The sequence below is a fragment of the Phyllobates terribilis genome, unplaced genomic scaffold (assembly GCF_046119375.1).
Source record: "Phyllobates terribilis strain yellow unplaced genomic scaffold, ASM4611937v1 Scaffold_1__5_contigs__length_1240528914, whole genome shotgun sequence".
NCBI classification, from domain to species: domain Eukaryota; kingdom Metazoa; phylum Chordata; class Amphibia; order Anura; family Dendrobatidae; genus Phyllobates; species Phyllobates terribilis.
Window position 1 is genome coordinate 505,923,100 of NW_027362761.1, and position 15,417 is coordinate 505,938,516.

The 15,417-nt window shown below is 41.0% G+C and overlaps 1 protein-coding gene across 1 annotated transcript in view; it reads right to left on the reverse strand.

Annotated features, from left to right (window-relative positions):
* Positions 1-6,750: 6,750 nt before the first annotated feature.
* Positions 6,751-15,417, reverse strand: part of PPWD1 (peptidylprolyl isomerase domain and WD repeat containing 1) — a 28,586-nt gene continuing 19,919 nt past the window's right edge. Inside the window, exons 8-11 of the mRNA XM_073680238.1 lie at positions 13,893-14,074; positions 13,549-13,630; positions 10,909-11,091; positions 6,751-6,909 (exon numbers count right to left, since the gene is read on the reverse strand). Of these exons, the coding sequence (XP_073536339.1) occupies positions 6,766-6,909; positions 10,909-11,091; positions 13,549-13,630; positions 13,893-14,074 (591 nt within the window). The 3' untranslated portion in view covers positions 6,751-6,765. The remainder of the gene's footprint in view (positions 6,910-10,908; positions 11,092-13,548; positions 13,631-13,892; positions 14,075-15,417) is intronic.

Below are 15,417 nucleotides of genomic sequence, written 5' to 3' on the forward strand. Positions count from 1 at the left end.
AAAAGTGAACGCCATGATCTGGTGATCCCAGTAACGTGTTGGTTCCCAGTATGGCTGCCTTGACCATGAGTAGGCGACTCATTGACGTGAATTAATTTAATATTTAACTATTCCATGCCTGGGGCGCTTTACTCAGTAACTGTGATTAGTGATGTAATTGATGACTTCTGCACTTCCATAATTGCAGTTTGTCTTGTTTAGCGGGAATTTATCATTAGAGCCTATGGCGGCGGATATAGTGGCCCCTTTATCGGCCTTGTTCTTGACGGAGTTTTTATTTTGCGCTGGTGATGGGTCTAGTTATTGTTTTTTTAATTATTATTTTTTAGTTTGCTTCAGTGCCTGCTGGTTCTTATAGTGTTTTAGTGGACAATAACTCAATGTTCATTAGGATGCAGACTATATAGTATTTTGGCAAGGAATGGTTGGGTTGGTATTACTATGGGGAACCTGGCGGGGGCCATTCTGTGGTCTCTGCTGTTAGTGGGCAATGGGGAAACTTTGCACAACACTACAGCCTTTCCCAATGATACGTGAGGTATAACCTGCATTCACCAGTCACATAATATAGCATAATGCGCATGGCCAGAATACGCACTATATTTTTTGACATATCAGGCTAAATTATTACCCATGTGTTGGCGTATGGCCGCATGGCGCAGAAGTGTAACTGATTGTGCGGATTTGTGCCCAGAAAATCTGTAGCATTGGGCAAGGTTCAGACAGACTGACCATGGGGTCTCCCGACCTGATCTTACGCCCTCACCTTTGCCTATGAGGCTGTAAATTCAGGTCGGGAAACCCGCGGTCGGTTCGTATAAGGACTGTAAAATACGATTGTCTGAACCCGGCCTTATAGTAACAGTCAAGTGGACGACATTGATATAAAATCCACTTTTTGCAATAATTCTGGTTTTATGTATCCATTCTCTTTACATGAAGAAGAAAGTTTTGGTTGCACCTTTTCCCGCTGACTTAAAACTAATCAAATATAATTGTTACAGATTTTGCAGCTAAAAGTGTAAAAAATAAAAAAAAACTATTATGCTGCAAATACCCAGCATTGAGATGTCAGTGCTGAAATCCGAGAAACAAGCACAGCTTTACCAGAAGAGTGCCAGGAATTGGCAAAGCGAGTGTAGCCTTTTGTTAATTTATGTTATTTTAAGGGCAGAGCAGCTGTCTTTTTGCACAGGAAAAAAAATAAATCTGCAGTCTCATGGGTTTTCCCAGCAAAAGAAAAAAAAATTATATATATTTACTCAACATAGTCTTGGAATTATGGAAATCACAGGATGGATAGACTGGTATGCAAATGATGAACAAAATGGAAATGAAATGTACCAAAATGTCTCGATTTGTTTAGTATCGTGTATGAGCACCACACGCAGAAATCCCCGCACTTACAGGCCTCGGCTGCTATTAATGAGGTTTTTAATCCATTGGCGCATACGGACGTAACTATAGGTCCTGCGCTAGGGGTGCCCCGTGTGGAGGGGGCTCAGGAAGTTCATCACATACCAGCTATATTAAATGTCTCTCAACATCCGCAGCCAGAGCGCAGTTCTGGTCAATCTCGTGACAGCAGCATTGAAGTGACATAACTGATGTTGTGCGCACATACTGGCTCCTATTGGTTGCCAGCAATAGTCCAATGTTGATGGGAGCCGGCCCTGCCATCTCAGAACATCCCTTAGACAACCATTAATAACCCCATTGATAGCAGCCAAGGTGTGTAAGTGCGGGGATTCCTGCACTGGGTTCCATTCTGTGATTTCCATAATTCTATGACTTTTCTTTTCTTGTGTTGCAATATCAATGATGAGGTGTGAAAATATATATATATATATATATATATATATATATATAAAATTTATATACGCACACATTGTAGTGAAGAGTAGCTTTTGCTGTATTACCGTATGCAAAGAGTAGCCATGTTGGAGTTTTTCACCTGCCAGTCTACAGTTCTGTGCATGGTATATATTACATCATCGGTTATGGGTGTGTGACTTATAAAGGAAAAAAAGAATTTCTGAAGATTATATATCCTCTATATAGAACTGCTTTAGTCGTACATGCATTGGGTATACACAGGTGTGCTGTACCGTGTGCATGGCATTCAATCAATGTTGGAACAGTATGTGAATCATGATCTCATGGTGGCTTATAATGGTCACATACGTAAAGCATTGAGCATTTTAAGCATTTGACCAGTGATCACCAAGATCAAGCTCAACTGGGTGAGCATGAGATGGCATATGGGCGATCAGCCTGTTTTGACAGCTTCTACATCCTAAAAAAAAGTCCTGTATTCTCCACAGGAATGACTGGAGTTTAAAGGGTGTTCCCCTCTGTATATAATTTTTCAGTTTATATGTGGATAGAATTATATTAGAAAAGTTAAGTAACTTTGTAAATACATGACAAGGCAAGAAATGCTGAGAGAGTTCAGCACTGGAGGTAAACGAATTCTGAAACATATACAGCCTGTAACTCGGATAAAAAAAAAAAAATACAATGTATATACAACTGTGACCCACCTGTGAACTCTGGAGCCTGCTATCTCTACTTTATATGACTTCCCTTTAGCATATCAGCTCCCCTAGTATTGGGCGCAGACACAACCCGAGAGGGGGGCGGTAGCACCAGTCACACACGGTCATAATGAAGTTACAGTGTAACTTTTTGTAGTAGTGTATATTTTTGGTGTGGGTGGACTTTATCGCCTTGGTGAAGCACTTGACTAGGGGTCACGTTTGCTCTTGTACAGTGTGAATGCCTTCCTATAAGGTTGCATGTTCGTGAAGCCATGCCGTGCTGGTACTTGTGGGGTTTTTCAAAGTTTGGGACTGCGTGTTGTCTGGTTAGACACAAATTCTTGTTTTATTTTCTTATATTTCGGCCTAAAACACTTAACCTCGTGATGTCTAACGTTTCTCACTACAACTTGAAATAAACTGATTGTCTCAGCCTTGTGTGGTGTGGACTTTGAATTTCTTCAAGCTTAGTTTTTATTAGCTGATATTGGGACACTACATGATAGTAATGGAGGTGAAAACACTGGTCTCAACCGGGCACAGTAATAACCTTGTGATGGAGGTGGGAAGACCATGCATGGGAAGCACAGAGCAGGCAATGTCATATTGTCATTTGCCTAAATGCTATGTACTGAAAACTATCAAGTTCTGCCAACATCATTAACGAATAAAAATTATTATTTTTTTTTATAAATCGATAGCACACATGAAAATAGGAAACCTTGTAATATCTCATCCAAGGAATCCGCTTCTTTCTCCTATGGGACGGATCGTTCATTCTCAACTCATCTATAAAATCTGTATTCAGTAAATACAGACTTTCCCATTACCGAGATAGGAGATGACAGTTAGTGCTCAAAGTTCTATGGAGAACTGTAACTGTTGTTTAAGCAGAACATCTGTCTGCCTCTGGCTCCTCCATAGAATTTAAAGAGCACCAACTGCCATCTCATCAGCAATCATGTGCCTTTAACAGCGCCAACAGGGGCAAACGTCCATGCTCCCATTGGACGTCTGCCGATGACCCCCACGCTAGTCATTACGATACTCCTGTGAACGCCGGCTCGTGGCCAGCGTTCATAGGAGATTGTGATTCCTACTATTCATAGCAGTGCTGAATAGTGATGAGAGAGTATGTTTTGTTAACCCTTTCGCCGAGTATACTCAGCCAAACAAAGCCCGAGCACGCTATGAATACTCTAAGTTTTCGTCATTCCGTGAACATGATTTGCAACTGTTAGATTTAATACATGTGAGGAATGCTGGAAAAACAGGCATTCCTCACATGTATTAAATGTGCTTAAGCTTAAAAGTTTTAAAAAATGCAACGCCAGAATTACATTTTTTTGGCCGCAATAAAATGCAATAAGAAACTATGAAAACAATGTATCTACCCGAAAATGGTATTAGTAAAAATGTCAGCTCAGCTCGAAAAAAATAAGCCATCACACAGCCCCATATGCCAAAAAATAAAAACACTGCGTCTCCCAAAAAATAGTGACAAACGCAAAAAATATTCACACAAAAACAAATTTCCAACTTTTTTTTTTCACCACTTAAATAACAAACACTATACATGTTTGTATATGCGTACTTATAATGACCTGGAAAATCATATTGCCAGGTCAGTTTTACCATATAGTAAACATGGTAAATAAATAATAATAAAAAAAAAAATTTGTGGAATTGCACTTTTTTTTTTTTTGGACTTGGAATTTTTTTCTCATTTTCCCGTACACTGTGTGGTAAAATCAATGGTGCAATTCAAAAATACAACTCATCCTGCAAAAAATAAGCCCTCATACAGCCATATTGACGAAAAAATAAAAAAAGTTATGGCTTTTGGAAGAAAAGGAGGAAAAAACAAAAACTGAAAATGGCCAGGGAGTGAAGGGTAATTAGCTTGTTTCATCCTACCAACAAGAGGTTATAAAGCTCACAATCACTACTGGCCTGGAACAGCACCATGACACCAAAAATCCAAATAGTCAAATTTGCAGATGTAGCAGACTCTGTAAGTCACTTAGACATGATCTACATTATTTCCTAAAAATAATAAACTTGAAACAGAAATTCCAAATGTTGGTACGTAGAAAAAAACCATGCCAGTGAGCTTGTTCCGACAGGGTTTGTAACCTTTATATCTCTTCCTCTTAATTGATATAAGATCAAATAAAAAAAATATCTTTAATTTGGTCATAAATCATCTTTGAAGCTAGATAAAGGTAGCAGGTTCCTGCCATCAGACTCACTGGCAGCTTCCGTCCGCTATGTATTGTGATAAAGGCTGCACAAGCTAAATGGCTCAAACATTTTTTTATGAAACGGCTCTCAAGAAATTGATTCACACAACAATGCCTGCATAAAGCATACTCATTGTTTCTGGTGACTAATCAGAAACAATAGTCATGTGTGCACGAGAGATAACGTTATCGCTGGCCACTATAAGACTTGTGTCCTGCAATTTCACCAATTTTCCCATATGTAGGCTCTCTTTAATTTTGAGTCGTCTCTGAGCTAGAGGGTGGAGACCAGCTGCTATGATGTTCCCTATACACGAAGACGAGGAATTCCTGCTCTCCTGTCTTTGTAACATGTTCAGAAGCAGCATGGAGGACAGCATACAGCTGAACTTAGTAGTGTAGCTGTGAATCCAGCTGAGAGATGAAATAACAGCAGCAGGGTTTATTCTTGTGCTCCTATCTTTCACTCAGCTGCTCCCTTCTCCATACACTTTAAAGAGAACCGGTCAATACATTTTTACATGATGTAATAATTGCTCATGAGTGGAGAAAGACACAAATTTCCAATAAGCTACGTTACAAAGTTTAAACATCATAGCACCGCCGCATGAGCAAAACACTTGTTCGTCAGCTGATTGAATCTTTCATGCGAGCCGATAATCATTGTCAGTAGCAGATTAATTTGAGTAGAGGATCAGACGCAGCAGACACTAAACTATGTAAGGAGCCGCGATGTTTGGATCCATACATGTTTTAAATGCCGCCATTGCCAGCCGATCAGGAGGTGGGTATGTCAGACCACCGTCAATCAGATCAGTATATTAGAATCCCCTTTAAGAGGCGCATCATGAATATGGTGCATATTAGGGTAGGTGCACACGACAGTTTTCTCTCCATCCTAGAAAAAAGGTACGATAATTCTGACCAGAGTGGCATCAGTTTTTGTTTTTTTTGCACGTGGTGAGAGAAAACATTAAAGCTTTCTCCATTCTGTGAAAATCAGACGCACTTGCATGTCATCCGAGTGCAGTCCCATGTTTTTCCCAGAACCATAGACTTGCTGACTTTGATCCGACACTCACAGTTTTAGGGTGGGGGGATAAAAAAAATAAATAAATATCGGACATGCTATCCGTCAAAACCATGGATAGCATTTGTCCGAGAAAATCTTTTGTGGGAATGAGCCCTTAGAGTGAATCTTTTAGGCCGCGGTAGGCCATTCTTTTCCACCCACTTCACAATTTGACGGTGCTGATGTAAATAATCACGTTTGCCCTAGGAAAGAGTCGATAGGCGAAACCCAGGGTCAGGTAGAAGTTGATGTGCAGCATTTGAGGTCTATAAATTTTACTTATTGATAATTAAAAAAGTGGAATAAAAATATCAAGCAGTGCATCCCTACGTCCAGTTGGCGATGATCGCGTGTGGAACTACTGATTTCAGCGGCACTGATGGTGTACGCATCCAATGATGTTCCTGACACCAAAAGTGTGATGGAGATGGAGGATTCCGGATGACATGGTTTCTGCTCTGAAGATCGTAGAGGCTGTAAGATTGTATTTTATCTGTGTTGGACGGCTTTATTGAGCTTGGGCTTGCACCAGTCTCGCTGATGCCCTCATGGTGGACATCGTAAAATAATTATAGTGATTTAAACTGCTTGATGAATCTCCCCTCCGATAATTTAAAAGGAGCCTAGAAGAGAAAGACCTGTCCATCTGGGAGGTCCCCTCAGCTTCTCGGGCTAGCTCAATGGAGAGTCCTGTCAATCCAAAAAGGGGTAGTGGACCTTCTCTAATCTAGGACACTACCACCGTGTTGTGGAAAAATCCCTTTTCCATTACTAGTTGTCATTGAGTAAATTTTGGCATTTTCTTCCAAAATCAAATCACATTTATATTTATTGATATTTTTTTTTAATAAAAAGCACATTACAGAAATGTTTGTACAGATGGTAGAAAACACGAATACATCGCACAATATTATTTAACAGTAATGCTGATGATGCTGATGTCTTCGTAGGGCTTGTCCGTCTTAGGGTTAACCTTCGTGTTGGAGATCCTCTGGACGACTTCCATTCCTTTGGTTACCCGCCCAAATACTGTGTGTTTGTTGTCTAGCCAAGGCTGGAAGAGAACAGAGTGTTACACAAGAGAACGCGCGTCCTGACACCCATGTGTGACGGGGACATGCTCCTACGTAATGTCCTGTCTGAGCTACAACACTGAAAAGAGGCAGAGAAGTATTACAGCCATTAATGACGACCAGACGGCCGCTGATGCTTGCACACAATTTGCCGACGACATGCGGTGAAGAATTACATACATATGTGAACGATGTTTCTGGGAAGACGAGAACGGTTAATGGGAACAGACCTACTGGGAGGCATTAATGGAAGGAGAGTAACGTAATCCTGACACAGTGTCCAGTGACCTCACTATCTCATGTGAACAAGTACCAGAAATGGTTTTGTAGTCTGAAGGGTTATAAGTTCTCTGTGCCACTGGACCATCGGCCAGGGTCCTCATGGGTCTCATTAACCTATTAATGACAATGCACTACAGAACCTGTGCCATTGTTAAAAAAAAAAAAAAAAAAAAAATTCTGGAACATGTAACTAATTCCCACCTAAAGGACGTGACTTTCCAGCAAAAGTCAGATCCGAACTTCCGGGTTAAGGTATCACAGCAGGATTTGACAATACGTGGCCCCTCTGGCAGTAAAAGTGCAAGATCTTACACGGTATGGCGAGATCTTGCACCTTGAGCTAAACCAGCTCTGCTACATCCATTACAGTGGTTTGTATACGGTAACCGTGCAATAGAGGACGTAGCAGTTTATTTATGATGTGGAGAGTTGTGGGATCCCACTCTGCATGTATGGCAGGATTGCACAACCCCAAAGTTAAGATCTGACTTAAAGGGTCTATGCACAAGTTACGTTTTTGTCACAAAACCTGAAAGGATTTCCTAATCCCGGCAGAGCGAGATTCCTCACGTTTCATGCACATGTTGCTCATCTGTTTTACGTGCAGATTTGCAGCAGATTTAAATCTGCAGCATGAAAATTTTTTCAGGGTTTTTGCTGCAGATTTTACCCATTCAGAATGCAACAAAAACACAACAAATACGTGGCAAAAACACACTTACTTTACGCTGCATTTTTTCTTGCCAAGAGATACAGAAATTTCTGCAGCAAATTCTTAACGTGTGCACATGCCCTTACTAAAAGAGTGGTTTTTCGAGGGCCATTAGGGACACTTATCAGCATTTTTTCCAATGTGAATTAGTAAAACCAACAATCTGCAGCTGCCAACTGTTTCCTTAAATAACAGGGCAACGATTTGGTGCTCCTTAACCACTTAAATGCCAATGTCAATCTTGGACAATGGGATTTAAAGAGTGCAGTTCAGGGGGGAGAAGCGTTCCTTGTACCTATAGCCACTGCCGCTCCTCAACCCTGCGATTGCGGGGTGCCAATGGCTTTCTATAGCAGCTGTGGGCCTGCTGGAGACCCCCACATGGCTACCATGTTGGTTCTCCTGTGATGCCCAACCTTGAGCTTAGTTGTATAGGAGACCATAGACTGTGATTTTAGTGATATACTGCAATACTTTGGTATTTCAGTATAATAAAAAAGTAATTAAACGATTGCAGAATAAAATTTCCGATAGGGAGTCAAAAAAATAAAAGGGTTTTACAAAATGGAGAGAGACCCAAAAAATTTTTTATTTTCCAACCACAAAAAAAACGTATTTGACATCGCTATAACTGACTTTGAGAATCATGATGCCAGGTCATTTGTACCACAAAATTAATGCCGTAAAAACAATGACGGAATTGTTTTTTTTTTTCCCCCTTCATCTTTTCATCGCAATTCAATTTTTTTTAACGGTAAATGATGTTACTCAAAACTAAAACTTGCACTGCAAAATGTAGGCAGTAAAAAGAAAAAAAAAAACAAAAACAAAAAAAAAAAAAAACTTACGACTCTGAAGGAGGGGACAAATAAAAGAATGAGTCAGGACTACACGTTTCGAGCACTAAGGCTGTTAATCACAATTTAAGGCTCTACACTCCCTGACAGAAGTTATGTCGCTTATCCATGTTATGTAAATAACAGCTCATAACCTGATGTTAAATTCATCCATTGGTTTTATAAATTACTCTTTTGAAAGCTGAAACCCTCACAAATTTGGTTTAGGTAAAGAAAATAAATTGGCATCAATGCTGAAATATTGATCATTTAATGAACACAGAATGGTCAGATTTTGGCAAAAGTTGTCGCCTGGTCATATAATGCACCCAATCCTAGTTTACATCCTCACCAGTGCTCAGTAAATGATTGGTTAATTATTGGGTGTGTATAAAAAGAAACCCAGCACCCCAGACCTTCACTTGAACTGCAACTTGAACTCTGACAACATGCCAAAAATCCACCCTGCGACCAAAGCCTTGATTATCAAGAGGCTGAAGACCAGATCCACTGCAGAGGTGGCTGGCACCTTTAATGTGTCTCAGCGTCAAGTATACAAAGAATTAAAAAAAGATTTGAAGAGACTGGAGATGTGTTTGACAAGCCCAGGTCCGGCAGACCCCGCAAGACAACTTCTCAGGAGGAACGTTTGTTGGTTAGAATATCCAAAGCAAGCCCCTCTTCCACTGCAGCAGAGCTCCAACAGGCCTGGTCACCTCGTCCCTGTGTCAACTAGAACAGTTTGTAGGATTCGGTCTTGAAATGGCCTCCATGGTCGAATCAGTGCCCAGAAGCCAGCACTAAACAAAAGGCAAATAAAAAACCGTGTGGCATTTGCAAAGTCCCACAGCCTACTGAACAGATGGACGCTCGAAAAGTGGCAGAAGGTGGATTTCTCTGATGAATCTTCAGTAGAATTACACCACAGCCGCCACAAATACTGCAGGAGACCTAATGGAGCCCGTATGGATCCAAAATACACCCAGAAAACAGTTAAATTTGGTGGTGGAAAGATCATGGTCTGGGGTTACATTCAGTATGGGGGTGTGCGAAACATTTGCAAAGTGGAAGGCAATATCAATAGCCTAAAATATCAAGAAGTATTAGCTACCTCTTACATTCCAAATCATAAAAGGGGTCAAATTCTGCAGCAGGATGGTGCTCCATCTCATACATCCATCTACAACAAAGTTCCTCCAGGCTAAAAAAGATCAAGGTGCTCAAGGACTGGCCAGCCCAGTCACCAGACATGAACATCATTCAGCATGTTTGGGGTAGGATGAAAGAGGAAGCTTGGAAGACAAAACCAAAGAATCTAGATGAACTCTGGGATGCATGCAAGACGGCATTCCCCGCTATTCCCGATGACTTCATTAATAAATTGCATGAACCATTGTCGAACCGCATGGATGCAGTCCTTCAAGCTCATGGAAGTCACACAAAATATTAAATATGACTAATAGCACCACAACTCCATTCACCAATGTTATACAACATATATTTGTATTTTAAGATAATTATTTGTTTGAATATCACATTACTTTCTGTGGGCGACAAAACTTTTGTCTTGCCAAAATCGGACCATTCTGTGTTCATTAAATGATCAATATTTCAGCATTGATGCCAATTTATTTTCTTAACCTAAACTAAATTTGGGAGGGTTTCAGCTTTCAAAAGAGTAATTTATAAAACCAATGGATGAATTTAAAGTCAGGTTATAAGCTTTCATTTACATAACATGGATAAGCGACATAACTTCTGTCAGGGAGTGTAGTGTGTTTATTTTTATTTTTCCCACTATGGTACTTTAATGGTTAGTAATAAATAATGTTTTTATAGTCCTTTTCATTGCGTTTGATGGAGGTCTTCCTGATCAGTGTTAAAGGTGGCAGGACAACTGCTGTCAGATACTGGTCTGCAGCCGGCGGTCTGACATGGATCATATCTGAGCAGTATCTGGTTTGTAGTGTGTAGTAAGCACAACACATTCATCCTTATGCGGTTTCCTGAACCCGTAGAAGCTGAGGGCAGGTATTTGCACAACGTTCACCTGCAGAATAGTCAGGGGCAATATGGGCCACTGACTCTAGTATTCTTCTAGCGGATGTAAAATCACATATAACAGGTCAGTAGGTATCAGGTATTCTTACCGTTGGGACTACGGTTACGAAGAACTGGGAGCCGTTGGTATTGGCGCCAGCGTTCGCCATGCTGAGCGTGTAGGGGCGGTCATGCCTCAGCGTGGAATGGAATTCATCCTCAAACTCGCCGCCCCAGATACTTTCTCCACCCATGCCTGTGCCCGTGGGGTCTCCAGTCTGAATCATGAATCCCTAAAACAGAGAAGACAGTTATTACAAACACAGAATACAATATATGTTCATTTTCTTTGGATTATGCTCAGTCAAAAGCAATTTCCCGCCTATGTCTGGGCATTTGATTACTTGCGTTCTCTGTCTAGAATAAAAAAAAAAAAAAAAAAAAAAAAAAAAAAAAAAAAAAAAAAGAAATAAAAAAAAAAACCACCTCTTGGGTCTGGCGCTGACTACCAGTGGCGGGAGAGGACAAAAAACCTTCGATATCCCAGAAGTAAAGCCAGCGCAAGCGTATTACAGTAGCGAGGTGCACCTGTGCAGGAGTAAGATTACGGGCACTTTGTGGATAGGACCACTCATTCAAATGAAGCAACCATTGCAGGGAAAGAGGAGTGATGCCCATCAGAGCAGACCGCGCCGTATGAGGGGATTATAGAAGGTATTTGTAGGCTATATAGTGGTGGTGGTGGCTTATTGCAGGTTTCTAGACTACTGTAAAAGAAGCAGTAAAGGTGTGGCCGTAGTTTATATTGGGAAAACCTGTTGACAGCTTCCCTTTAAGCTCTTCTACTTTTTAAAACATTCTTACTTTGCAGCATTTTTTCAACACCTGCCTAAATCTTTTGCACAATATTGTATATCCAAATAGGGCCACAACAGTACATGACCAGAAGTTGAGGCTGACATAAATTTGGTTTTCACACAGTTTGCGGCTTTAGTGTTTTTAGATCTTTTGGTCAGATATTTCTATGGTTACTTAAGTACAATAATACACATTTCATTAGTTTTTAAACTTTTTTTTGACAAATACATCAGGTTTATGTAGAGCCTCAATGTCTACAGGGTTGGCCCTTAGTTTTCTATCTTTTTGAGGATTGACCACAGGTTCTCAATGAGACCGAGATCTGGGGAGTTTCCTGACCATGGATCCTAAGTTCAATGTTCCCTGAGCCGCTTAGTTATCACTTTTCCCTTGTGACAGTCTCCATCCATCATGCTGGATAAAGCATTGCTCATCACCAAATTGCTCCTGAATCACTGTTAGAAGTTGCTCTTGGAGGACGTTTAGATCCCATTCTTTATTCATGACAGTATTCTTAGGCAAAATTGTATGTGAGCCCCCTCCAGGGATGAAAAGTCCCCACACATGAATGATCTCAGGAGGCTTTATTCCTTTTGCCATGACAACTCATATCAATTTAACCAAAGGTCCCAAATCATGAAAAACAGCTAAAAAAGACCCTCCTACTATTTACAACACTTTTATTTAAATGCTTATAAAAAGGTGGGCTTATCACATTAGGGGCATAGGGTGGCTCCTTTGCTGCCCTGTTTGACATCAGGCCTCCTCCTAAAGCCTTCTCTTCAATGTACATGCAGTCGTACTGACACCTGCCTGCTGCCGTTTCTGAGCAAGCTATGCACTGGTGTTGAACTGATCCCATGACTGAATCTTCTTTAGCAAACAACCCTGGTACTTTCTGGGCACTCTTGGGTGGCCTGAAGCCTTCTTCACAGCAACTGAATCTCTCTCCTTGAAGTTCTTGATGAGTCAATAAATGGTTGATTTAAGGGCAATCTTACAAGCAGCAATGCCCTCGCATATAAAGTCCTTTTGAAGCAAAGCAATGACGACTGGTTTCCTTGGAGTAACATTAGAGCACAAGGATTTCAAGCACAAGCCGCCTTTTAAAGCAATCAGTCTGTTTCTATAATTCAATCAGTATGATGGGAGTAATATAAGCGGCCTTGTCCTCGTTTATACTTTCTCCTGAGACAACGAGAAGATTACTGAAATGATACAAGGTCATTTTGTGGAAGGGCTTAAATGCAGTGAAAATGTTGTTTTTGCGATGAAGTTAATTTTCATGGCAAGGAAAGAGTGCAATTTTTTTGCAATTCTTCTGCTCACTCTTCACTACAATCTACAGTTATTGCAAATTGCTATTATAACAACTGAGTCAGCAAACTGTGAAATCCAAAATTTGTGCCAATCTCAAAACTTTTTGGCCACAACTGTATGCAGCTAGTGATGTTAAATTTTGGCTTACATATCAATAGTTGCAGTTTGAACATAGGATACAAAACGAGTTAAAATCACCACTCTTCCAAAACACTGATTAAAAGAGAAATTTGCTGGGCAGTCTGGCCAAGAGGACCCCACTGTTCCACAGAACAGGGCTCTTCAATGCCCCTCTAGAATGCGTTTGAGCCTATACAAAAAGGTGCCACTGGTCCATTCAATGTCTATGCGATTGTTGATGATCTCGGGAAGACTCAAACCATGAATGGAGCCATGGTGCACATGCACGGCCATCTGTTATATAAAGGGCCATTTCAGAGTCCTGTTCTTGGGATCAGTAATCAGTAAGTCATGACCTACTCTTTGTATAGCTAACTTACTGAGTTGGGAATATCCTGTTAAACCCACTGGCTGCATCGCATAGAACAACAATGATATCCGCTTGTACTTACCTTTATGAGCCGGTGAAATACGTGACTGTTGTAATATCCATTACGGCTGTGCACACAGAAGTTCTCCACGGTCTTAGGACATCTGTGAAAAAAAAGGGTCATGCACTTAATTGACTTGTGCACTAAACATTCATGCCAACCGTAGGACTCAACAATATACTAAGTATACCGTAAATCTCACATACAAAAAAAAAAAAAATTAGAAAATGAAGCCTGGCAGATAAAGACAGGGTTGTAACAGGGAAGTGATGCTGCAGGAACACTGACAACTACAAGGTACGAGCTTAGCTGTCTGTATCATAACCTGACAAACTAGGGGGAGATGATCTGCATGAGACACTTACTCAACAGGAAAGAGCTTAACGTGAATATCGCCCATACTGGTGTGGATAGTGGCACTGTCAGAAACTCGTTTCGGTCCTTCGGCCTGCGTGGCTGCCATTACTTCTTCTTTAGATGGTTTCTCGTTGAATACATCTCTGTCAGAGTCTGCACTCTTTGTGTCTTCTGGCTCACGCTTGGTGAACTGAAATTTGAAGATTTCAGGGATTTTGAAAAATTGCAATAAATTTATATTTCTTCTCAGATTTAGACAATTAGACTTAAAAAGAGCTATTGCTAAGAAAAATAAAATCTTCATCAAGTGACGTGAACCCTCTACATTTGCATTTTTCATAGGCCTGCAGTCACACAACATCTGCAGGTAATTCTTCTAATGGTCACTAACTGGTGGGATCTGGTGAAGAGGAGAATAAGCAAAGGCAAAAAAGTCATGAAACAGATGACTGCTTAAGACAGAGCCAAAGAGGCTTCAAATCATCCTCGGCCATGTAGATTCACTATGCAAAGAGGGAGCGAGGTGTGAGACCACACTATATGGCGTCTTCCCTGTATCTGCAGAGTCTGTCGGGGTTCAATATTCATGATAATGGAGGATTAAACTATGAGCGGGGTGCGGCTTTTCTTGTCCGGATAGAATAGTTCACCTTCATGACTTGCATAGGAATTAACAACCACATTTTCCTTACTTAAAGGGGTTGCCAGAGAAAACAAGTTATCACCTAGCTACAGGATAGGTGATCATTTGCTGAACCGCACCGGTCGAAGAATCAGAGAACTTTTATCTCGGTTGCAAAATCATGTGGCAGGTCAGACGCCTGACTGCGGCTCCGTTCATTCTCTATGGGGCTGCAGGAAAGTCTGAGCACAGCGCTCGTAAGCCCCATAGACAATGAATGGAGCACGGGTCACACTGCCACTCCATTCTCCTGTGGATAAAGTGCCCCATTCTGCCAAACGGTGCAGATCCTCACTGATCGACAAGTGATCACCTAACCTGTGTATAGGTGATAAAAGGGGTTGTTGTGAGAAATCCGCTTACGTGGGTTGTCCAGGCTACAACAGCATCCATTGAGCCTGTGTAGAGGACGATACAAGAGTCGCAGCTCAGCTCTTATTCTCTTAGATAGGAACAGAGCTCTTATTCTCATCAATGGGCTCTACAAATTTAGCAGAGCTTACATCACTGCTTACATCCTAAGGAGAAATCATCAATATCATAAGCCTGGACAACCTCCTTAATGTCCTGTATTTCTGTCCCTGTAAGCTGTAAATTAATGGTGTTATTAATAGGAGACAGAATATTTTATATTTAACACTTGGCTGAACTGAAGACCCCAATACACATTAGATACAATAGCTAGTTCCCCCTACTCCCACATATGCAGTAACATTTGGCTCGACCGAGCATATCCTGTGTTCTCTATGAGGGCATATGAATTGGATTGATATCGGACCGCAGTGCATGGACTGGCCGAGTGTGACAGCTTCATGTATTTCTATGCAGCGGTCACGCTTGGGTCGAGAGAG